This window comes from Bos mutus, chromosome 28 (genome assembly GCF_027580195.1).
Source record: "Bos mutus isolate GX-2022 chromosome 28, NWIPB_WYAK_1.1, whole genome shotgun sequence".
Taxonomy (NCBI): Eukaryota; Metazoa; Chordata; class Mammalia; order Artiodactyla; family Bovidae; genus Bos; species Bos mutus.
In genome coordinates, this window is record NC_091644.1 from 15,690,096 (window position 1) to 15,715,024 (window position 24,929).

Here is a 24,929-nt window from a genome sequence, read left to right on the forward strand (position 1 = left end):
ATGTGCTAAGGGGGAAAAAGGGAGGAGTTAAAGCATAATTTAATTGATTAAATACATACTGTCTTCGTAGATCTCCTAATTTAGAAGTCAGAGCAGATATTTCTCCAAGAGAACGCAGAATGTCATCTCTCTCTTTAGGATCATCACATAATTCTGCTATTTTCCGAGCTTCAGCCAAAGCCCCTCGAATCTGTTCTTCTCCTTCTGGTCCACCATTTGGATCTGCAAGCCAATTCTACACACAGAAATGAAAAAGAAGCACACTGTGATTTACTCATAAACCAATTTTATTCAACTTAACAAGGGCGTCAGAAATATTTCAAAAGTAATCACAAGGCATATCAGCAATAATGCTAGTTAGTCCTTATTATTTTACATTGGTTCTTGCTAAGGTAAAATCAAATCAATCCATCTTGTTAAAAACTGACTTTTTTTGTTCTCATCAGGATAAAATATCTTTATGAGTTTTATCTTATCTTTGAATTAATCATACCTTATTAATTCTTCAGTTTCTTAAGCATTTTTCTTCATGAAATACTTGAAAATCATTTTACAGTAGAGTAGTATCAAAAACTTTTAACCCTTTAACATTGCTATGACCAAATACAGTTGTGAATTCTGAGATGAAGAACAGGTTTAACATACTGTAATCTCCATCAGGAACTAGGAGAATGGTACTCAGAACACTTATTTTTAACTAACTGAAGTATTCAAAATTAAGATCTCCATTTCAAAATATAGATAAACATTAGTGTTAAGCCTGTGGTAGTAGGAAACATGTTAACAATGACAACTGCTGGGAATCAGTCACCACTTAGAAACACCCATTATCCACCCACAGAAAATCGGGGGGAGGGAGATATAGGATATTTATGGAACACTTCTCTTTGTCTTTTATTTCTCACCCCTCCTGAAAATCACCATCACTACCTGAGCAGCATCAATCTTCTTTGCAATGCTCTGCTTTGAGTTGGTCATGGCTTCCAGCTTGCGGGCTGCATTTTCCACTTTTGCTGTGAGCACATCCAGACCCTGAGACACTTGCTGGGCTTTCTGCATGGCCACCGGTGAGGCTCCTTGTCCTCTACTCAAACAGACAGATGTGTTACTGTTGTACCCTCTCAAAATCTTAATGGCAAAATAATACTAAAAGCATAGTATATATCATTTTGCTAACGTATTTGTCCTTTTTCCTTTTCTCCACTAAATCTGGGATAACACAAGGAAACAGAGAGAAACAAAGCAAAACATCCAAACTATCTTAAAACCAGTAGCAGAGACTTTTCTGGCAGTTCAGTGGTTAAGACTCTGAGTTTCCACTGCAACAAGCATGAGTTCGATCCCTGGTTGAAGTATTAAGACCCTACATGTCGTGCAGCATGGTTCAAAACAAAACAAAAAAGAAAACAACGATATCATACAGAAGCTTTAAGGAACTGAATAACTGCTATAAGACTAGACCTGCAAATTTTGATAATTATAATTTTCCTCTTGGTGGTGATTACATAACCAAACCTAATCTTTAGAGGGGCAAATGCACTTGTGATCTTATTGCTGTGGAGGGTTTGTTACCATAGTAGGTATGCTTTAGAAATAAACAGCCCATTAGATTGTCTTATTTATGGGCAAATGGCAGCCCACTCCAGTACTCCTGCCTGGAAAATCCCATGGACGGAGGAGCCTCGTAGGCTGCAGTCCATGGGGTCGCTAAGAGTCGGACACAACTGTGCGACTTCACTTTCACTTTCACATATATTGAAAATGTTTCGGGAGGCAGCGTGCATAGTGTTACTGAAAGCACACCGTACCAGGACCAAGGAGATCTGCGTTCAGATCCTGGCTCCTGTATCTGTGGGACCTTATGATGTATAACTTCTTTGGGCTTCAGTTTTCTAACTTAGAAAATGAAGAGTGGGTAGGTAAAAATACTTGCCCTGCTTATCAAACAGAGTGGTGCCAAACAAAAAGTAACAGTTGAAAACAGTTTGGCAATAAACCAATACACATATATAACTATTATTACTACAGAATTGTCATTATCATAATCTAATGGTAATCTTAAATATCTACCTTCCATCCCTATGCATCCTGTACGTATCAGAAGTAGTTAGTACTGAGGGAAAGGGGCACAGAGTGACAAGTTCTCACCAAGTTCCTAAAGAACTAGTTTCTTCATTTTCCTTTCTCAGAAGTGGTATGCTACTACTACAAAAAATGATGCGAGTTACTAGAAACTTGTTTGCCCTTTGTAAGAGACTTCCCAAGTCATAAGAAAGTAAGATATGGCATCTTTTTATATCCATAATTTTTAGTCCACCCAGCCTGGTAAATTCAATGATAGCGAGCGACAACTCCATCATTTGGTCCAATAGCATGGCTGATCATAACCTGAGCTTCTGATTTTAGGATAATCTCCAAAAATCTTTGCTTCCTTTAATGATAGTATGGATTATGGACTTATCATTCATCTATCTAACCTCTTTTTTAAACTTATGTTTCTCATGTATACCAATATTTGAGGTAGTGAACTCAATAATATTTATTGCCAATAATATTTGTATATAAATATATATACAAGTTTTACTTATGCTTGACACTTCCGTTTTATGGCAAAGGAGTCTGAGACTTTTGGAAAGATACTTTTTATGTTTTAACTTGCTTTTTTCTTTCAAATCTAAGAATTCATGATGAGGAACCTTGTTTGTGTAAGAGTCCAACTGTGAAAAAGTAAAAATATTTACGGGCTACATAATTTTTCATTCAAAAGAAAAAGCTTATTGAGTCCCATGGAGAGGAAAATATACATTAACAATCCTAGGTGACTGAATAAAAGAATACTAAAGAGGAAACTGTTACTGAGTTTCAGCCACTAAACTGTTAGAAAGTTAGGCATATCCAAGAAAGGATAACAGGGAGACAGCTTTGCAGTCTTTCATTGTGAAAGGAGATTGCAGGCACCAGTGTGAAGCAGACTCACTGGGGCTCCTCACTGCTTCAACCTTTTCTCTTTATAGATTTATGGTCGATCCTGTACAGCAACTACCTCGTTCTCTTGTTCAGATTCATCTTTCTCTAAATACATACAACTGTGTACTTGAGAATTCCAACTGAAAGCTGTCTACCACACTGTGAAAAGGCTGCAGACAAAAGAGGCGGCAGAGAGAAATTAGAAGAGCCAAGAGAAATTAGAAGAGCCAAGAATCTTGTCAAAAAGGCATTGGCATTTCTCCGAATGGGAACAGAACTTCTTTTTGTCCTTTCTGTAAAGTTTCTGTCAGGCTCATGACAGAGGAGACTGCTTCACAGTAGGAGAAAAGGCCCACTGCACTCAATGAGATCACATTTATTTATGCAGTTTCTTCCTTCCTTCAAGGTAAAGACTCTTCCCTGAAGCCTACGGAGCTTCCAGGGCTACAGTGAATCCATGAGCTTCTGGCAATTACACATGATATTGTATACACATGTTTATATGCATCTTTTTTAGGTAGAGATTGATAGTCTTCATCAAATTATAAAAATGACCTGGGTCCAAAACAGGTTAGGAACCAATCCTTAAGAACTGTATTTAGGACTTCCCTGGTCGTCCAGTGGTTAAGACTCTGTAATGCAGGGGACGCAGGTTCAATCCCTGATTGGGAAACGAAGATCCCACATGCCACATGGCATGGCCAAAGGAAAAAAAGAACTATATTCTGAATTCCATTATGTTAATACATTTGAGGCCATGTGTAATGGTGTGCAACACATCAAGGAGTGTTCCTGAGGTCTTAGTTTGTAGGTAATTCCAATTACCTTGAGATGTGTCATGACAATCTTGAAGCAAAATTAAACTCTATCTATATCTCAACTTTCTCAATATCCATAGCATAACATTTCATAAAAATTGAAGATCTTTTAAAACTTCATTAACTATATGTATGAGTTCCAAACAAACCTATTATACTGACTTTTCTTACCAGCAAACTAAATACAGTTTGGGGAAATGGAGTTGCGATTCTAAAAGCCAAAACTTGAAGTGGTTAAGAGATAGATAAAAGAATTATAAAACTAAATGAATAATGATTAAATAGAAACTCAATAGAGCCTAGATATGACCAACACAGAAGATAATCTATTTAACTGATTTTTTAAATGATATGTGAAATAACTCCAATTTGTGTTTCTTTTTCTCTCCATCATCCTTCATAAAAGACATCTATCCACTATACCTTGTTTTTCATAAGCCTATGACTAGAAACTAAAAAAACAGATTTCTATTTCAACTTCAACTTTACTACAAGGCATCTACATATTTTAAAAGTTCATCAGAAGGAAAATTCACTCCAATTCCAACATAGAATGTAATACCTTTGTTATCTATTAGCCAAAGAGAACTCAGTAAAATTCACAGAAACTTGCTTCTGAATCACTTCAGCAGAAGCAAGATCCCATTTGTTACCACCAGCGCTCTGGTAAGAGCAAAGGAACTTTACCTGGCTCGGAGGTCAGCCACTTGGTCAGTCATCTGCCCCAGCATTTTGCAGGTTCCCAGGATCTCCCTGCGTTCTTTGCCTGCACAGAGTTCACCAACTTTTCCAGCTTCATCTAAGATCTGCCTGATGGCCTGTTCACCAGCATCACCTAAAACAAAGAGATATTCAAGGGAGTGCCCTGGTGCCCTAGTGGTTAGGATGTTGGGCTTTCACTGCCATGGCCTGAGTTCAATTCCTGGCTGGGGAACTGAGACCCCACAAGCCAGGGGCAGCCAGAAAAAAAGAGAGAGAGAGAGATTCAATATCTACATTACAGATCTATTAATTATTTAGAGAGGATGCTTTACAAGTCATTTCATTCATGACGGAATGGATGGTTTTAAATGACTAGTGAATAGAAGGCAATACATCTCATAGTTAACAGCCAAGCAGTGCCCTTAAACCGTAGGGTGAGGTTTCAACCACAGAGACTGCAGAAAAAGATCCTTGGAACCATAAACAGCTGGAGATAATAAGCAGCTTGTGGTAAGCATATGGATGAGATGAAAGTAGGCTCTAACAATTTAATAGTACTTAACACCTCCAAACTCTATTAGGCTTTATACATTCATTCAAATATTAATCTAAAACTGAATAAATAATAGATTAGAAAATCCATAAAGCCTAGCTCAATAACCTATTTGGGTCTTATCTTTATACAAGTCAACTTTGCTTCCCAATTCTTATTAGCATCATCATTTCATCTGCTTAATTAAGTATTCTGTTGGCATAAATGGAAATCTGCCCAATGGGAACTAGAAGAAAAGAGCTTTTTTGCAAAATAATTACCTTTCTGATTCAGGGAAAGGGTGAACCAATAATCTGGCAAAGAATGCCCAGTTCACTTTGGTTTATTCCTCTGTGATGAGAGGTAATTAATTCATGCCCTTCATCCTTTAGAGGACCAGAAATGCTTCAATTAGTCAAAACTATCAGAGAGTGGCATATGCCCTAAATGTTGCAGTAGTTATCTCAGAATTATGAGATTATGGAGTAAATTCTTTTTTTTTTCCTCCCCATTTTCTTTCTGCCTGGTTTAAGTTTTTTTATGTATCTATCAGAAAAGTAAAACCAGAGGGTTACCTGGGGAGGCATTGGGATCACGGAGCCAACCTTTAGCCTGGTTCAGTTTGGAGTCTATGGAGGCCAATGCTCTCTTCATGGCTTCAGTGTCCTTTTGAAGAAAACTATCAATTATTTTCTTTGCAAAAACTGAGATACCATGATACAAAGTAAGACAGAGAAGAAGTTACACCATTAACATACAATAGCTACAGTAGTCCTACAACAGCCTTAAAAATATTCTCATCACACCATAACGCTTATTTCTGTCAAAATGCAACATCTGGCATGCAAATCTTCAGTTAATTCTATTTTCTGGTCTCCCTATTACCAAACTATGAAAACTGGTAAAACTGCTCAAGTCAAAGCAGTTTAATATCATCAGCAGGAAAAAGCCCTTTTGTCACATGCCTCATTATCAGCCTTTCTACTAGTCAACGTTCATACACTGCAGCCCTGCCAAAGCCTTCCTGGCTTCACAGAAGCCTCATTAGGATGTGGTGCCACAAATCACAGTTTCTCTTACATCTTGTTTTGAAATATACACATTGGATGATATTTCACCATGTTTAATTAACCCGAGGAACCTGAAATTACTGGTTAGAAGAAAACTGAAAATTTTAATCTAGCAATTTAGTTTTAATTCCACAAATAAACCACTGAATGTATCACAGGAAAGAAATACATTCAGCCTTCTCTGCCACTCCTCATCCGTAGTTCCCTCACCACCCCTAACCTGGAAGAAGAGGCAGGACAGAATAAGGGGGTCTCAGTCTATTGTTTACAATCAGGATTCATAGTGACTAGCATAAAACCTCCCAGGATATAGCATGAGAAGTCTAAACAGACTAATCACTTTTAAAATGTACACATATTTTAATAGGGTTTTTTAAGCAAATAAAAATACAGAAAACAATATAACAAATATGTATGAACCCATTCTCACAACTGAATGGCCATCTCTTAAGTCTCTAACACCTTAAAAGTCAGTCTCTCTCTCTTTTATTAACACTCAGGGAACCGGCTATTACAGAGTCCATCCATCAAAGTACAGAGTTGCCCTCTGAAACTCTGCTAAGTCGCTTCAGTCGTGTCCGACTCTGTGCGACCCCATAGACGGCAGCCCACCAGGCTCCCCCGTCCCTGGGATTCTCCAGGCAAGAACACTGGAGTGGGTTGCCATTTCCTTCTCTAATGCAGGCAAGTGAAAAGAGAAAGTGAAGTCGCTCAGTCGTGCCCAACCCTCAGCGACCCCATGGACTGCAGCCTACCAGGCTCCTCCACCCATGGGATTTTCCAGGCAAGAGTACTGGAGTGGGGTGCCATTGCCTTCTCCAACTCTAGGGAATGTCTTAAATCCCCACCTTTTTTCAATTTCCACTGTCCTAAATCGGGGTTCTTAAAGGTGTGGTGCCACCAGTTTTCCACTGGGGGGCACTAGGAGCATCCCCACTTTACATGCAAACAAAACCCAGCACTAGCACCAGTCAGTACAGGGAGCATTCATAATTAGGCTTAGAGTTTCAGCAGAACTGACCCCAGCTTTTCCGAAGTACTCAGTCAAATTATAGAACTCACAGCTTTGGATTCCCTCTTTCCCCATCTAAACAGATACAGACTGTTCTCCTGTTATAAATTTGTCTACCTCAGGCTCTAAATAACAAATTCTCCTCCACAGCAACTAAAAAGAAGTGAACTAAATCACTGAAAAAATGGAAATAAAATATTTTTATTACTGAGGTGTATGAAATTATGATAGCTATCTATCAATAAAAGACTGAGTCATAGGAGGATCTATTTTAAAATCCATTTGTATTTATGCAAGTAGACAAGTGGCGTTTAAGTGCTTTGATTCTCATGTATTTGTTCCTCCTCCATCTTGTTCTAATCACTCTGTACAGCAAACCTTGCCTTCAAAAGTCAACTTTAGTTCAATTCCAAATTGGCAAGGCCCAAATTATTATCATTTTAAAGAAAGTCTCAGGCAATACTCAACCTCAGAGCTGGATAGCCTTCAGGGTCTAATACAAGTTACAGGACTTTGTCTAGATACAGAGTTTTTAAAAATTCACAATCCCTCACCTAGGAAATACTGTGCACACGCTGAAGAGGAGAAACTGAAGTCATGTAAAAATACTTAATTTAAAATCTCTTAATAACCATTTCTCTAATACACATATATATTCAGTGAAAAATTCAATAGATATTTATTATATTTCAAAATCTAAATTTAAGAAGAAACAAAGATCAGAAATTTTCTAGTGTCTACTCTAGCATTAATAGCTATTAGTTGGGAAACTAACCTTAATTGAGCATTTCTTGCATCTTAGGTTCTACTTTAGCCATTTTTTCCCTCATTGCTTCATTTAACTTCAATTTTAAATTAAGGGGCTCAGTTCTAGAAGCCCCATTTGATCTCAAATCTCATTATTTTCTGTTAGATGAAATTCAAGAATTTTTTTCTCTTTTACCAAAGAGAGTTGTCAAAGATTCCACTAACCTTTTACAGTAGTCAGCAAATCTTTTGCTTTGCCAATTTTGGATTGATTAATACTGCCACTGCCCAGAAAATTAGCTCTATAAATCAAATTCATAATTCTTACTAACCTAAATGACTGCTTTTACTCACCACTGCCCAAAAATGATTTGAAACACAATAGAAAAACCGGTTTTGCTCAGCATTCAGTATCCTCAAAAATCACTGTTTTTTCTCTCCCTAATAGAGCATGGCTACTACACTTCAAGGAAAGAATCTGACTCTAAGGATGTGACTAATTTGGTCCTGAGGAGATGTGACAATATGAAGAAGTTAACATTATTTCTTATAATTACTATCATTTTCTCCTGAAAAGAATCAATGGCAAATATGCAATGAAGATGCATTTTTAAACTGGGAAATTCAATTAGTTAGCAAAACTTTAACAGAATAAATTTTAGACAATTTTGGAGATTTAAAACAGTCAATGGGAGGGCCACATTAAATTCTTTCTGGAATAAGTTGTAAATAATCATTTAAACACAATACATTTAAATGTCATATCTATTGGGTTGACCAAAAAGTTTGTTCAAGTCCCCAACAACCTTTTTGACCAACCACATTAAAAGCAAAAATGTCTATAGGAACATACATTTTGGTGTCCTAAGAATGTCATAAGAATTTCTTTTGAAGGGGATTGTTTATTATGGAAGTAACAGAATTCTGACATAAGCAACAATAGAAGTATACTAACACTAGATATAATATAAACAAATTCAACTACAAATCAAATTCATTTTTGAGACATTTTTGAGAAGCAATTTTGAGACATTTATAAAGGATGAAAATAACCATAACTCTGTGGCCAACTACATTATGTACCACAGAGCTTTTAGTTAAACCTTGCCATGTAGGTCTAAGTACCCAGAGTACACTCTGGGTATGAAATAGAAGAGAAAAAAACTGCACCTTCACTAAGTACTTTTCTCTATAATATCTCAAATTTGGGAAAGAGAAAAGTCTTCACCAACCTCTTCTCTGTTTGTTGTTGTTGTTGGGTTTTGTTTTGTTTTGTTTAGTGAATACAAAAAAGATCAGATATAGTTGTGCAGCTCTGGGGACAGCTAGCAGGGTTCTGGCCCTTCCTGCTCTGGTTCCTTTTATTGTAAAACTCTCAGGAGTTCAGGTTTTAAATGAAAAGAAACACAGTTCCTTGAAACTCTGCCACACATACTGAAAGTCAGAAGGTCAACCTAAAAGACTCCTTTTTCCATGCTTTTCCAGGAACTGAAATACTTCTGAAATTTAATACAGAGTTAGACCTAAAGAACACTGAATAATATTAATACCAAGAACCACTGAGTTCCTCCCACAAACAGTCAAGAGGACGTGTGGTAGGAAAAGTGAGCTCCTGCAATCCCATGCTCTTGAAAATTTTAAATATGGGACTAAGGACCCCTCTCATTCACTGCCCAACCTACTCTCCTTTTTCCACTAACACCTTCTGTCCCCACCCTTCCCACTCCATTCCACTTCTGACCACATCTCTAACTCCAAATCCATATTTTAAACAAAGATGTTTTTGGAAAGTTAAATTGGACAGTAACACAAAATCTTGTAAACTACATTTAACCATGGAGAGAAAGTTGTCTAGCCCTGAATCTCCAGGCAAGCCTCCCAGGCACCAGTTCCTCATCTCTAAGAATACCTTCTCAGTGCTACAAGTCCGCACCACCTATGTGCACACAATCTGTTGTATCAACTAAAAGATCACTTGGATCAGAAGGGAAATGTCAGTTTAACGTGGTGGGCTTTGCTCCTTTGGTTGGGGGAGAGGGTAAGATATATAAACGCTTAAATTAACTATTTGTTTCAGACTCTAAGAGATAAATCCTTTGTTGTGTTAGCTGCATACTAGAATACTAATATTGTATCACATTAAAAGACTCATAAAAACCTCATATGTAACCTTATTTTTTCAAAATTGAAATAAAAATCAACACTTAAACCCCAATGGTCTGCAGTAAGGGAAAGTATTATAGGATCACATGTTCTAAGCAGTATTTCCTTCTTTGGTACTCTAATCTGCACAAAGACATCTGAGTCACTCACTACATTTACCCACCACCAACCTAGGCCCACAGTGGGAGGAGATACACCACAGGGACAAATTCTGAATAACTGACTCAGGGTGCAGTAACAGGAACACCTCATAGGGTTCAAAAATTCTCAGTAACGAAACATTTTTAAAATTTTTCTCACTTCCTCTTTATTCTCAACATGCGTCAAAATACAAGTAATATAAACACCAAAAAAAGATTAATATATATTGCTAAATTTACAAAGGGTAAAATGTGAATCCTGTTCAATCCCTAAACTTTTTTGTCGCATAATGTATACTCAGAAAAAATGCTAAACTAGTTTTTAATAATCATTATAAGATGATTATTGACTTCGGGGGGGGATTTTTATTTTCAAAATAAAAGGAAGGGTTTAAAGTCAAAGTACTTTTAAATTTGTAAATCTGCCATCTGAATGTAGGTATAAAACATAAAATAGTCAGCTATTGCACTGCCTCTTTAAAATCTTAATTTATTCGGCAAAACGCACTTTTACCAAGCATTTTTTCCACTTACTTTCTTCCCCCACTTTTCTAGAGGAATCATCACTTTCCAGGAGAAAACTGCACCAATGGGGAGGCATGAAACAAGTATGGTAAGACAAAGTTAATTCTTTATAGGTAGGGCGTGAGAGGAGGTAAAAATATTTCATGTATTAAACAGAATGGGAACCCAGGGGTCACAGACAGACACACGGTCTGATTAATTCACTGCTTACAGGTGAGCAATGAAAGATGCATAACGCTACTGAACTGAAAAATAACTAAAATCCTAGTTACTGACTTCCATTTTCAGGGTAAAATTTTTTTCTAAATATTCTTGCAACTAATAAAAACAATTACTCTTAGGGGGTAAGTGAGATAGAGTGGAAAGGGATTGGGATGAGAGTTAGCTATGTCATATATATCTTTTTATAGCATTTTGATTTTTGAATCAGGTAAATGCATAACAAAAGCAAAAAGAAGTTAAAAAATAAATATTCATTGCTCATTCTGATGTCATTTTGTACTTAAGTTTCTTTTGGCTGGGCTAATTTTATTTATTTCCTTTAATTCTGATAGTTTTACAGTATCCTAACAGTCTGATTCCTTCCAGATCAGCATAAAACTGAGACGGCTATTAGACTGTGACACAGTGGGGACCAGGTCTATTTCCCTTGTATATGCCCCCAAGTGCCTAATCTTCCTCCTGAAAACCTCAACTGACCACAGTTTTGGTTTTGGTCTTTAAAGAAGCAGCTCTCAAATTTTCACAAAGTAAAGCTCAGTGACTTATTCTAATTGATGGATGACTTTCCCCCTCTGAAAATAGAAACATGATGGTTGCAGTGCCTGCTCCTCATTTTTTACTATTTCTCATCTGCTAGAAGCAAAGGGAAGAGAATAGGGAAAGAGATTAGGTTAGGGGAACATGAGGTCATAGAGAACGATGGCTGATTCACAGCTCCGACAGCAGAACATGCAGTGAGCCAGGGACTGAAGTTAGGAAAAACTTTAGGTACACCCGACTTTTTCCTTTTGATTCTGCAGGCTTGGATTACTGTGAAGGACAGGTGCCTCACTGAGACTCTCTAACCTACTTATTTTCATTATGGCTTAAAACCTCAATGATGCATCTCCAAAAGCCAAGTTCCAGAGCCTGCAAAGGAAACTGGCACGAGAGGCAAATACAGAGATGGCATCAGCTGGAAGTTTCCTTTGCTAAGAGCAGGATCCACAGATAACTTAGGGGTCACCCTCATGGGGAAATCTGCCCCTCAAAAGAAGTCAGTGGGAATGACCAGGTCAAAGCAGTTCCCAGGAGCCTGCTCAAAGAGAGGAATTGTTCAGTTGCTCAGTCGTGTCCGACTCTTTGATGGGCCATGGATTATGGCCCATCAGGCTCCTCTGTCCATGAGATTTCCCAGGCAAGAATATTGGAGTGGACTGCCATTTCTTCAGGAGATCCTCCATCTCCAGGAGATCTTCCCAACCCAGGGACTGAACCCACATCTCCTGCACTGGCAGGGGGATTCTTTACCACTGAGCCATCAGGGAAGTCTCCAAAGAGAGGAAAGCACCCACCAAATACAGAAAGCCTTACATCCTATATTAATGTCTTTCCTCTTGCTTCCCCCCAAAAAACAGCTTCTTTTGAGCTAAACAGTCTGCCCAGCACAGCCCCGAGTCCCATATTAAGTCACATTCTGACGCATAATCGAGCACAGTGTTACACACCGGCACACGGGATAAGGCATGGCACACAGCACAAGAAAACCTCACAGACATGCTTTTTCTCTTTTTAAGCAAGAAAGAACTAAAGGGCAAGAGAAAGCTTACCTTCTAAACGTGAGAAAAAGAATAAAACAAACAAGAGAACAAAAAAAAGATGCATAAAGAAGTCATAACAGGGAAGTGAAAGTTGTCAAACATGCAAAAGCAAAATTAAGTAAAATATCAAAGATTTTATATGATTTTACCATATGGATTTAAAATATAGTCTCAGGACTTGTTCAATAATTTCATGCCTCTGAAAACAAATCCATGGTTAAGATAATCTAACTAATTTCTCCTACACATTTAGTTTAACTTCCTGGGCAATAAAAGAGACAGAATTGGTAATTCTAGGCCCAGCTTTGACCTTAACTTTTAGGTGTCCTAGAGGACAAACAGAGCCCTACTGGACACCCAGGGGAAATCATACAAAATCCCTTCTGCAGTCTGCTACCAGCCTGCTGGGTGGCCCTGGAAATACCATTCGGGCCCACACGGTAGGGGAAGCTGGGTCCTAGAGACAGTGGGTTCCCCCCACTGCCTGATCTTGGGCTCCTATAAGAGAAGTGTCTCTGTTTCCAATCACTAAACAGGGAGAAGCAGGCCAGAGCAGCACCTCAAACCCCTGCTGCTGGGGTCTAGGAGGAATCCACCAGCCCTTGTAGAGTCCAACAGGAAATTATAGACCAAGGAGAAAGGGACCCCTCAAACTAAAAGACAATGTGAAAACTAATATTTCAGTGAAGCTTTTTTAGGGAGAATGGAATGATAAAGGGACACACCTAGAAATGCCTACATTTTCCTTTGTAGATTTCTCTGGGTCAAAAGCTGATTAAGAAAAGTTTCCCATAAAATTCAGCCGTAGGCATATTCTGTATCTTGCTTAGTAACCTAGCAATAACCACCCACATGAAAGGCAGGGCTCCTACCCAGGGGAGTATACACCACAGCAGAACTCCTCCACCAACTCAATAAATGAGACTCCAGTTTGAAAGAAAAGCTACACATCTCAGCTTTTAACCAACATTCACCACATACCTATTTATTTGCTCTATCTGAAAACAAAGGAAAAGTGCAGAACCAGCAAGTAATTCATGAAATAAAGAAGAAATCACTTTCATAATATCTAAGTAGTCTTATGCTGCACGAAATTACAAGATAAAATGTGAGACAATCACACCCCTAAGAGGGGAGAATTGGGGATGTTGCTTATTTCTTCCCCAATAACACTTACCTTGCTGGCCCAGGCATCTTCGTCCCAGGAAGTGAGTTGTAATACACGAATAATCTCATTAATTTCAGCGCTCATCTTTTCTACAGTAAAATTGCGATTTTTCAAAGCTTCTTCAATTCCTTGGTTTTTGGAATTTTTAGTTGTTACAAAAATCTTCATAGCTGTAAAAATAAACAAAAGATCAGAAACTAAGTTTGGAATGTAATCTTGCTGTATTACAATAGTCACACAAGATGCTTCACACTTTGAACATGTTTTGGGCTTCTAAGGTCTTAAAAAGAATATGAAAATAAACGCTACAAGTCTGCTATTAAAATTCCAATATCAGCAAACTTCACTGTAAAGAAAACTGAAGTTACAAAACATCACCACATCATGATCAGGGAACTAATTTAACATGCATGTACTGAAGATCCAGAGTCAAAATATCCACTATTTCTAAATCAGTTGCCATCCCAGGCCTAACACTGGTCCCATCTAACACAAACCTAATGGGACAAGATAAAAACTGTCAGTTAAACTGTAACCAAAGTATGCTGCTGCCTCAGTCCTAGTGGAAGATCCCAGTGTTGAGTTATCTTCCATAATTTCTCTTAACATATAGGAATGACTATCTAACCCCTACAAGTAAAGAAGAAAATAATAACGAAACATTGGAAAAGAAAATATCTTCTCATAAACTAATAAAATTATAAAAACAAAGATTAATCAACATTTTATTGAGTTACCCAAATTAGAAAGAAATATTTTTCCCAAAAGCCTTCCTGCCACATAGAACAGTTGGCCTCAAAAAACATATTTTTGAGAAGACTATAAGACTCTATTTACAATTTTTTATTTTCAAGTTTATATAAGGGCTTTCTGAACTCTTATACTCACATCTCCTATTTTAATCACTACCTGAAAAATGACAAAGCAGGAAGGCAGTAGCTGGGGAATTACAGTGACATGCCTTAAAAGATTCTGAAAATAAAGAAACCCTCTTAGAGTTAAACCAACTAACATATAACCTGACTAAGAAAATTTACATAAACCACGAGATATGTGATACATACTAGAGATATCTGATACATACGAGACTCTTAATAAGCACAATTCTCTTTTGCTAGTTGAGAGAGCAGCCATCATGTTTGCATTTCTGGGCTCTGCCCAATGGGTAGGTGATCCTAGTTGGTATAGACCATCAGCTCTTCAACATAGAGAAGAGCTAGGAAAGGATTATGGACTCACTTCTCTACTATATAGTGTTCTAGATCTATTCCAGCTCCTAATTTTTTTTCCCAAGTACAAATAAAGGGGTCAAGATCCATACATCCAAAACTAGAGTTCCTAGAGAAGAAAAGGAGCCTGATAGAACTTCAAGAGAACAGTAGTAGGCAATAGGAGAGCAGTTTCACACAAAGAGCACGAGGAGAGCATTAAAGAAAATGAATCCTGGCTCTTAGCTAACCAGCTGCATTTTTACCCAGGCTGAAGGACATGCAACTAAACAGAAAAGAAAATGAACACCAGAGTTTAGAACATATAAACACTTTTTTTTTTTTCTTCTGTAAGATAAAGTACAGACAGAAAATACCTGAAATGAGAACTGGCAGCAACTCTTTCACAGTGTTCATTGAGTTCACCAACATCACTCGATGCTCCTGATGAGTCAGTTCCTGCTGCCTCTCGTCAATCATTTTGGCCATCTTAGTCATTCCTGGGGCACAGGAAATAAATTGTACAGGGTGAGTAGTGAAATAATTCAGAGTCAGGCTTTCTGAACCTATATCCACTATGAATTACTATGAAAGTCCAAACTGCCCACTTATTTAAACATACATACTATCACTGAACTCTCTCATTTATGACATTGAGTTTTGCAGAACAGTTCTAACTTAAGACAAATGTATTCTTCTCATTAAAATTAATTTAATAAATATAAATCCTAAATGTGACATACTTTCCACACATTTGACATACATTCACAAATATGTTTAAACTGTTGAAATTAATAAATATATATTTGAAAAAAAACAATTCGCAAGTGGTGAGCGGGGGAATACCTTGCCTGGCTTCCATATCAGTTTTCATGCCATGTACCTGGCCACTGAGCCTATATGTATAAGAACCTCATGTGAGCCTACTACAGGCACGCCTCAAAGACACTGTAGATTCAGTTCCAAACCACTGCAACAAAGTGAATATCACAATAAAGTGAGACATAGGAATGTTTGGGTTTCCCAGGGAATATAAAAGTTATATCTCCACTATACTGTAGTCTATTAAGTGTGCAGTAACACTGTCTAAAAACACAAAGTACATACCCTAATTTAAAAATTATTGCTAAAAAATGCCAACTATCATCTAAGCTTTCAATGAATCATGATCTTTTCAACAGTAACATCAAAGATCAGTGATCACAGGTCACCATAACTAATAATAATGAAAAAATTTGAAATATTGTGAGAATTACCAAAATATGACACAGAGACATGAAGTAGAAAAATGGCACCAGTAACTTGCTTCAGATAGGGTTGCCATAAACCTTCAATTCGTAAGAATGCAGTATGTGTGAAACACAAGAAAGTGAAGCACAATAAAATGACGCGTGTCTGTACTAAGAATCTAGCAGCTGAAAAAAATGTTAAGAATTACAATAACATGTTTTGTTTTCATCTATAAATTTTTCTCTACTTTCCAATTTGCCCAAAATAAGGATGGGGTCTCAATTTCATAATTAAAAACAAACAAAAATGCTATAAATGTAATTATGGTGATGACAGCATTTGAAACAATCTGGTATTTCAGAGTTAGCCTGCTAGAAACTTTTGTTTACTTTGGTTATTATTCAAGGGTGCTATGTGAGTCTCTAATACTTTGATTTTCAAACTGCTCTTAGAATTTCTTAACTAGTTTCACAGATTCTCAAGGGGTACCCAAAGGGAGATGGAAAGGTGGGGATACCCCTGCTTGATCCACACAAGCTCCATTTTTGTCTTTCATATGTTGAGATTTTACATTAGATTTCATCTGAAGAAATAAGATTTCTTCATAGTTATGAACAAGTTTAAAGGGTACTTCTCTAAAGGCATTTCTCAGTGATCTTCAATGATAGCTCAGAGAAATTCTTAATTGCCATTAAATGTACAGAATGACTGCACTGGAACCTCCAGAAAATGCTATTAATTAAATATCATTTTATGTCAGAAAAAAGAATTTTATAAAATGATATGTGATCCTTAAAACTAACAAATTAAACATCTAATATGTCTTATCATTAGTCTCATTTATACTTCAAGGAGCCTCAAGTTCATGTTATATGTCTATAACACCAAAAGCTGGTATCTGTTCATGTATTTTGAATATTTAATTCTCAGATGACTACACAATCAGAGATTTAGCTACAGAAGCTCTTCTCTCCTTCTAGGTCTGATTATATTATGCAGTCTTGAGCAAGGGCATGAATCCATAATAGCAGGCGGGCTAATTAGCAAGCTAAGAGGTCACAGAGAGCTCAGGCCAGCTGGCAGACAGTGAAGGAATGCTGTACAATGTGGAATGAAGAGGTCAGGATTCAGGGTGGCCTTAAGCATTGCAGTAATAGAAAAGTATTTCCTACATTCTCCAGCAACATTTGCAATGTCTAGTTCAGTTCATTAGACAGAGCCAGGATTTGCAGAAAGCAGATTCAGCTTTCAGAGACAATGATTTCTCTTCAGTAGAAGCACAGAGTCAGCTCCATTAAGAGAGCAGAGATAACTAAAAACCCAAAGCATCATTACCTACCTTCCACAAAAAAAGCAGGGAGGAGTGCCCCTTTCCTCTTGATCAACCAAGAACAATTCATAGAACATTGTATTATAAAAGTAGCATATGACTAACCTGGTCCAAGATTCTTCGTGTAAGTGACCAAATCTTCCATAGTTTCTACCACCTCTGCCACTGTAAGATATTCCAAAATTCCTTTGCAAACTCTAATAATTTTACGAACCTGAAAATATATTTCATAGTATTCAATCAATTGTGTTAACGATAAGTAGAAAACACAGTGATTCAGATGTGTAGCTAGTCAACGTTTTCTCATCCTAAACAATCCTCAATCCTCCATTATTATCTTTACGACTGGGCTTTTTGTCAGGAAGAGGTCTGCTTGGGCCTCGGGGTGCCTTACCTCAGCCTCGTCGAAGGTGAGGAGCAGGTCTGATGTGCCAGAGAGGATGCCCCTTGATCCATCAATTAGATAATCTCGAGCAGGCACTGAGTAAGGGTCTGACTGCAGCATCTGGGCTGCTTGGACAAGCTTGGTGCAAGCATTCTCCACCCTGTGGGGAGGGACACGGAGTTAACTCACTGGCAGAACCAAGCAGGAGAATATCACATGCAAATTCAATGGATGTCAATGGAGATAAATCCACATTTTTTTTCCTATATGGAAAATAGACAAGAGTTTCCAGCTTTTAAAATTGGCAATTAAGGGCAGCACATTCATTCACTCACTGCATTAAGCCTTTGTTCTTCATTATTTCCTGACTACAAAACATAACAAAAAGAAATTCTGGACCTTTTACTTTAGGGGGCTGTATCTCTGTAACTCCTTCGTTTCCTTACTATTCACCCTATACACGCTGCCCTTAAAAAACACTGACAACAGTTTCAGATTCGACATCTGGAAACAAAATACCAAAACACTGCGCTAAATGAAAAAAATAATAATCAGACGAACCAAAGAAATAGGAGGCAACGCAAAGAAAAACCATGAGGTAATGTACAAATTTTTCATTCATCTAGTCAAATGGATTTGTTTGACAAACTAGACTGTTTGAAAACAGCCTTATAAAACAGTGGTGTTAATTAAAATGTCACTGGTGTTCAGTTCAGTTCAGTTGCTCAGTCATGTCTGACTCTTTGCAACCCCATGAATCGCAGCACGCCAGGCCTCCCTGTCCATCACCAACTCCCGGAGTTCACTCAGATTCATGTCCATCGAGTCAGTGATGCCATCCAACCATCTCATCCTCTGTCGTCCCCTTCTCCTCCTGCCCACAATCCCTCCCAGCATCAGAGTCTTTTCCAATGAGTCAACTCTTTGCATGAGGTGGCCAAAGTACTGGAGTTTCAGCTTCAGCATCATTCCCTCCAAAGAAATCCCAGGGCTGATCTCCTTCAGAATGGACTGGTTGGATCTCCTTGCAGTCCAAGGGACTCTAAAGAGTCTTCTCCAACACCACAGTTCAAAAGCATCAATTCTTCAGCACTCAGGTTTCTTCACAGTCCAACTCTCACATCCATACATGACCACTGGAAAAACCATAGCCTTGACTAGATGGACCTTTGTTGGCAAAGTAATGTCTCTGCTTTTGAATATGCTATCTAGGTTGGTCATAACCGTCACTGGCATTAATAACCAGTAGTTAATAGTTTAATATAATTTAGTTTAATAGCATGGATGACCTGATCAGTGAAGTCAGGTGTCTTTTGGAGGTGGGAGATCATTTTAAAAGGGAATCCAAAATGCATAAAGCAAATATTCACCTTGATCCTCTTGTACTACTAATATGTATTCATTTACTGAACTATTCTTCTACATAGAGGTGAAAAGGACCTACCAGATCACTTCCTCTAATTTCATACTCAATAAACGCATTATGTTATCACAGAGTAACTTATAAACACATGCAATAAATTACTTTAAAATATTAAGCCAAAATTACACATTTTTATTTGAAAACACAAAAAAAAAAAGTCCCACACAAATAAAAGCCCACTCCACAGGCAGTTGTGAGGATCAAATGAAATAATATAAAAGTCCACAAGTACAAGGCAGTCTTGCACTGTTAATAAATAGAATTAAAACAACATATCAATTTCAACCACGTAAAAAGCATTGGGCTATGGACACTGTAAGTATGTATATAAAGATGCAAAAAACACTAACTCTCAAGAAGCATACTCTGGTAAGTCACAAACATCAGAGCCATAAGGCAGCACATTATAAATATCAGCAAAGAGCAAGACCTCACTGACGTGGCTTTTGATCAACAATGTTAGATGACTGGTTATATTTAGTTAAATTTTTTAATTAAAATTAACATTTAATTTTAAATTATATATATATATACCTATACATATGAAAAAACATACACATATATAAAACCCTAAGGCATACAGTGAAAATTTTTCTTCCCTCCACTATCTCCTAGGCATTCAAATGCCATCTCCTTGCAACCAATGTTACCCATTTCCTCTGTATTCTTCAATAAAAAAGATACTTTATGCACAAAGAAACAAAAACACAGACTTCCATTTTTTTAATATAAATAGGATCATATTATGCATACTCTCTGCATTCTGATTTTTTCACTTAATTTAACTTGGAGATGTTCTAATAGAAGTATCCAAAGAACCTCCCTATTCTTTTAAACAGTTCCATAAGTCCATAATTTACTAGACTGCTGCAATGAACCACCTTGAATAAACATCTTTTCTGTTGTTCCTGCTGTGCAGCTTCCAAGGTATTAGTCTCCTGACCAGGGATTGAATTTGGGCTCAGAAAAAGAAATGCAAAAAAGCAAAATGGCTGTCTGAGGAGGCGTTACAAATAGCTGTGAAAAGAAGAGAAGTGAAAAGCAAAGGAGAAAAGGAAAGATATACCCATTTGAATGCAGAGTTCCAAAGAATAGCAAGGAGAGATAAGAAACCTTCCTCAGGGATCAATGCAAAGAAATAGACGAAAACAACAGAATGGGAAAGACTAGAGATCTCTTCAAGAAAATTAGTGATATCAAGGGAGCATTTCATACAAAGATGGGCTCAATAAAGGACAGAAATGTTATAGACCTAACAGAAGCAGAAGATTAAGAAGAGGTGGCACGAATACACAGAAGAACTGTACAAAAAAATATCTTCATGACCCAGATAATCATGATGGTATAATCCCTCACACTCACCTAGAGTCAGACATCCTGGAATGTGAAGTCAAGTGGGCCTTAGGAAGCATCACTACGAACAAAGCTAGTGGAGGTGATGGCATTCCAGTTGAGCTATTTCAAATCCTGAAAGATGATGCTGTGAAAGTGCTGCACTCAATATGCCAGCAAATTTGGAAAACAGCAGTGGCCACAGGACTGGAAAAGGTCAGTTTTCATTCCAATCCCAAAGAAAGGCAATGCCAAACAATGCTCAAACTACCACACAATTGCACTCATCTCACACGCTAGTAAAATAATGCTCAAAATTCTCCAAGCCAGGCTTCAGCAATACGTGAACTGTGAACTTCCAGATGTTCAAGCTGGTTTTAGAAAAGGCAGAGGAACCAGATATCAAATTGTCAATATCTGCTGGATCATCAAAAAAGCAAGTTTCAGAAAAAACATCTATTTCTGCTTTATTGATTATGCCAAAGCCTTTGACTGTGTGGATCACAATAAACTGGAAAATTCTGAAGGAGATGGGAATACCAGACTATCTGACCTGCCTCTTGAGAAACCTGTATGCAGGTCAGGAAGGAATAGTTAGAACTGGACATGGAACAACAGACTGGTTCCAAATAGGAAAAGGAGTACCGTCAAGGCTGTATATTGTCACCCTGCTTCTTTAACTTATATGCAGAGTACATCGTGAGAAATGCTGGGCTGGAGGAAGCACAAGTGGGAATCAAGATTGCCGGGAGAAGTATTAATAACCTCAGATATGCAGATGACTCCACCCTTATGGTGGAGAGTGAAGAACTAAAGAGCCTCTTGATGAAAGTGAAAGAGGACAGTGAAAAAGTTGGCTTAAAGCTCAACATTCAGAAAACTAAGATCATGGCATCCGGTCCCGTCACCACATGGCAAATAGATGGGGAACAGTTTCTGACTTTATTTTTCTGGGCTCCAAAATCACTGCAGATGGTCACTGCAGCCGTGAAATTAAGACGCTTACTCCTTGGAAGGAAAGTTATGACCAATCTAGATAGCATATTCAAAAGCAGAAACATTACTTTGCCAACAAAGGTCCATCCAGTCAAGGCTATGATTTTTCCAGTAGTCATGTATGGATGTTAAGAGTTGGACTATAAAAGCTGAGTGCTGAAGAATTGATGCTTTTGAACTGTGGCATTAGAGAAGACCCTTGAGAGTCCCTTGGACTGCAAGGAGATCCAACCAGTCCATCCTAAAGGAGATCAGTCCTGGGTGTTCATTGAAAGGACTGATGTTGAAGCTGAAACTCCAATACTTTGGCCACCTGATGCGAAGAGCTGACTCATTTGAAAAGACCCTGATGCTGGGAAAGATTGAGGGCAGGGGGAAAAGGGGATGACAGAGGATGAGATGGTTGGATGGCATCACCGACTCAATGGACATGGGTTTGGGTGGACTCTGGGAGTTGGTGATAGACAGGGAGGCCTGGCGTGCTATGGTTTATGGGGTCACAAAGAGTTGGAGACAACTGAGCAACTGAACTGAACTGAACGAAAACCAAGTACTAACTCACTGGATCACTAGGGATTTCATCATTTTTAAATGTATATATCTGTAGGACAGTATCTAGAAATTGAACTGCTGAGTCATATGTGTGGACATTAATAGTTTTGACAAACATTGCTATATTGCCATCCACAGAAATTATCAATTTACATTTCCACCACAATGGATAAGAATACCTGCTTCCTCACAGTCTCAACAACTCAATGTATAATCAAACTTAGGTATCTTCACCAATATGACAGCCCAAAATTGATAAATCTCAATAGTTTGAGATGATACTTATATAACATACAATTAGTAATTTTAAAGGGTATAATTTTCTATGTGCTTGAAAAGAATAAGTTTGCTCTTAATTTTTAGGTGAATTATATATTCATTAACTTAAGCTTGTTAACTGTGCTGTTCAAATCTTCTATATGTTTGCTGATTTTTTTTGGTCTGTTTTATCTATCAATTACTGAGTGACAAAAATCCGACCAGAACAACAGATTTGTCCATATCCCCTTGAAGTTGTTTTTGTTTTACTGAAGCTAACTTACTAGGTACATATAAATTTGCAATTATTATATCTTTCTTATAATTTGAACCTATAAATCATGAGGTGACACCTCTCTATATCTCCAGTAATGTTTTTTGCTGATATTAACATTGTAAACCAGCTTGCTTTGACTATTGTATTCGATTGGATATAACTTTAACTCTCTGTATCCTTATATTTTCAGATCAAAGGTGGCTCAGTGGTAAAAAAATCCACCTGCCAATGCAGGAGACAGAGGAGACTTGGGTTTGATTCCCAGGTCAGGAAGATTTTCCCTGGAGGAGGAAATGGCAACCCACTCCAGTATTCTTGCCTGGAAAATTCCATGGTCAGAGGAGCCTCGTGGGGTACAGTCCAAGGGTTGCAAGGAGTCAGACACAACTGAGCACATACACACACATCCTTATATTTTAGATGTGTCTTTATGAGTCTGCTAGTGACAAAATGTATTCATTTTGGTTTGTTTGAAAATGCCTAAAAAAAAAAAGAAAGAAAAAGAAAATGCCTACTTTGTCTTCATTCTTCAAAGACTATTTCAGTAGTACAGAATTCTGATTGATTACTATTTTATCAACACATTGAAGGTATTATCTCACTATGATCTGAAAAAAGAACCAAAAAGAGATGTAATAGAAGTAGAGGTTGGAGTGACATGGGGCTATAAGTCAAGGAATTCGGACAGTGTCTAGTGGCTGGAAAAGGCAAGGAAATGAATCCTTTCCTTAAATCTCCAGAAGGAACCAACTCTGCTAGCCTATTTTGGACTTTAGACCTCCACAACTATAAAATAAAGCATTGCATTGTGTTTGTTGTGAGAGTAACAGGACACTGGCATCCAGTTGAAATTCACTAGGCGTACAGAAACACATGAAAATACTACCTATTATGAACAGAAAAAATAATCATTCAAAACCAACCCAGAAATGACAGATGACAGAATCAGTAGACAAGAAGGTTAAAATAGTTACTATGTGTTTCATATGCTCAAAAGCTAAAGGAAAGACTGAGTAGATAAATGAAAATTATATATTAAAAAAAATACTCAAATAGATCAACTAGAGATGTGTCTGAGATACAAAACCATGCTGGATAGATTACTACTAGATAAGATATAGCACGAAGATTTTTTTTTCTTTTTTCTTTTTTGCACGAAGATTATTGAAACTGAAGTCATAGCAATGAAAATTATTTAAAATAGGAGAAAACAAAACTTAAAAGAAAATGAGCAGAGCATCTATGAGTTGTGGCACAATTCCAAGCAGCCTATATGTGTGTGACTGAAGTCCCCGTAAGAGAGAAAAAGGGACAGGAAAAAAATTTGAAGAAAAAATAGCTACAAATTTTTCAAATTTAATGAAAAGAATAAAGCACAAGGTTCAAAAAGCTTCATAAACCTCAAACACAAAAAACATCAGAGGACTCACAACAAGCTACATCGAAATTGCTTAAAACCAATAATGAAGAGAAAATATTAAAAGCAGCCAGAGAAAAATGAGACACTTTATATTACAGAGAAACAAAGATAAGAATAACAACAGACTTCTCATTGGAAACAATACAAGCCAGAGAAGAGTGGAGCAAAGCACTGAAAGAACTTTGGGTGGATACAAAGAAAATATTTCAAAAATTAAGGCAAAATAAGGACTTTTCCAGCTATGCAAAAGTTAAAAGAATTCATCACCCAGCAGACATGAACTATAAACAAAGTTAAAGGAAGTCCTTCAGGAAGAAAATTATAACAGATAGAAGTTTGGATTTACAGAAATAAATGAAGAGCACAAAATGGCAACTATGTGCATAAATATAAAAGCACATTTTTTTCTTATTTTTAAATCTTTAAAAGATAATTGACTGGGTAAAGCAAGAACTTTCTAAGACACGAAGTTTAAAAAAAGTAAATCTGATTTGCTAGTTAGACAATGAGGACTGGTTTTTGCCAATATTGTGGCAAATGTTTTCCACAAATTAGAGTTAAATTAACATGGAAACATTTGAGATGTGTACAAAATACATAATATGGCAGAAAACACATACTTTGCAACTAAACTTATGATTTTAAAATATTTAAATTAAAATAATTAAATATTTAATTAAATAAATATTTAAATTTATTTCTAATTTAAATTTGGAATATTCAAAGTATTCAAAGTATCTCAAAAATCCTTTAGGAATAGTCAGGCTTCCTCTATGGCTCAGCTGGTAAAGAATTCCGCCTGTAATGCAGGAGACCTGGGTTTGATCCCTGGGTTGGGAAGATCCCTCGGAGAAGGGAAAGTCTACCCACTC

At 37.3% G+C, this 24,929-nt stretch overlaps 1 protein-coding gene across 4 annotated transcripts in view; it reads right to left on the reverse strand.

Moving 5' to 3' along the window:
* VCL (vinculin) overlaps positions 1–24,929 on the reverse strand; it is a 112,606-nt gene that overhangs the window by 25,965 nt on the left and 61,712 nt on the right. For 2 of the 4 annotated variants that reach the window (XM_070364698.1, XM_070364700.1), the window contains exons 3-10: positions 17,809–17,959; positions 17,520–17,628; positions 15,232–15,354; positions 13,656–13,816; positions 5,595–5,685; positions 4,473–4,620; positions 931–1,084; positions 60–235 (exon numbers count right to left, since the gene is read on the reverse strand). In XM_070364698.1, the coding sequence (XP_070220799.1) occupies positions 60–235; positions 931–1,084; positions 4,473–4,620; positions 5,595–5,685; positions 13,656–13,816; positions 15,232–15,354; positions 17,520–17,628; positions 17,809–17,959 (1,113 nt within the window). Of the gene's footprint in view, positions 1–59; positions 236–930; positions 1,085–4,472; positions 4,621–5,594; positions 5,689–13,655; positions 13,817–15,231; positions 15,355–17,519; positions 17,629–17,808; positions 17,960–24,929 lie in introns of all 4 variants that reach the window. The other 2 variants (XM_070364697.1, XM_070364699.1) reach the window with 1 other exon arrangement.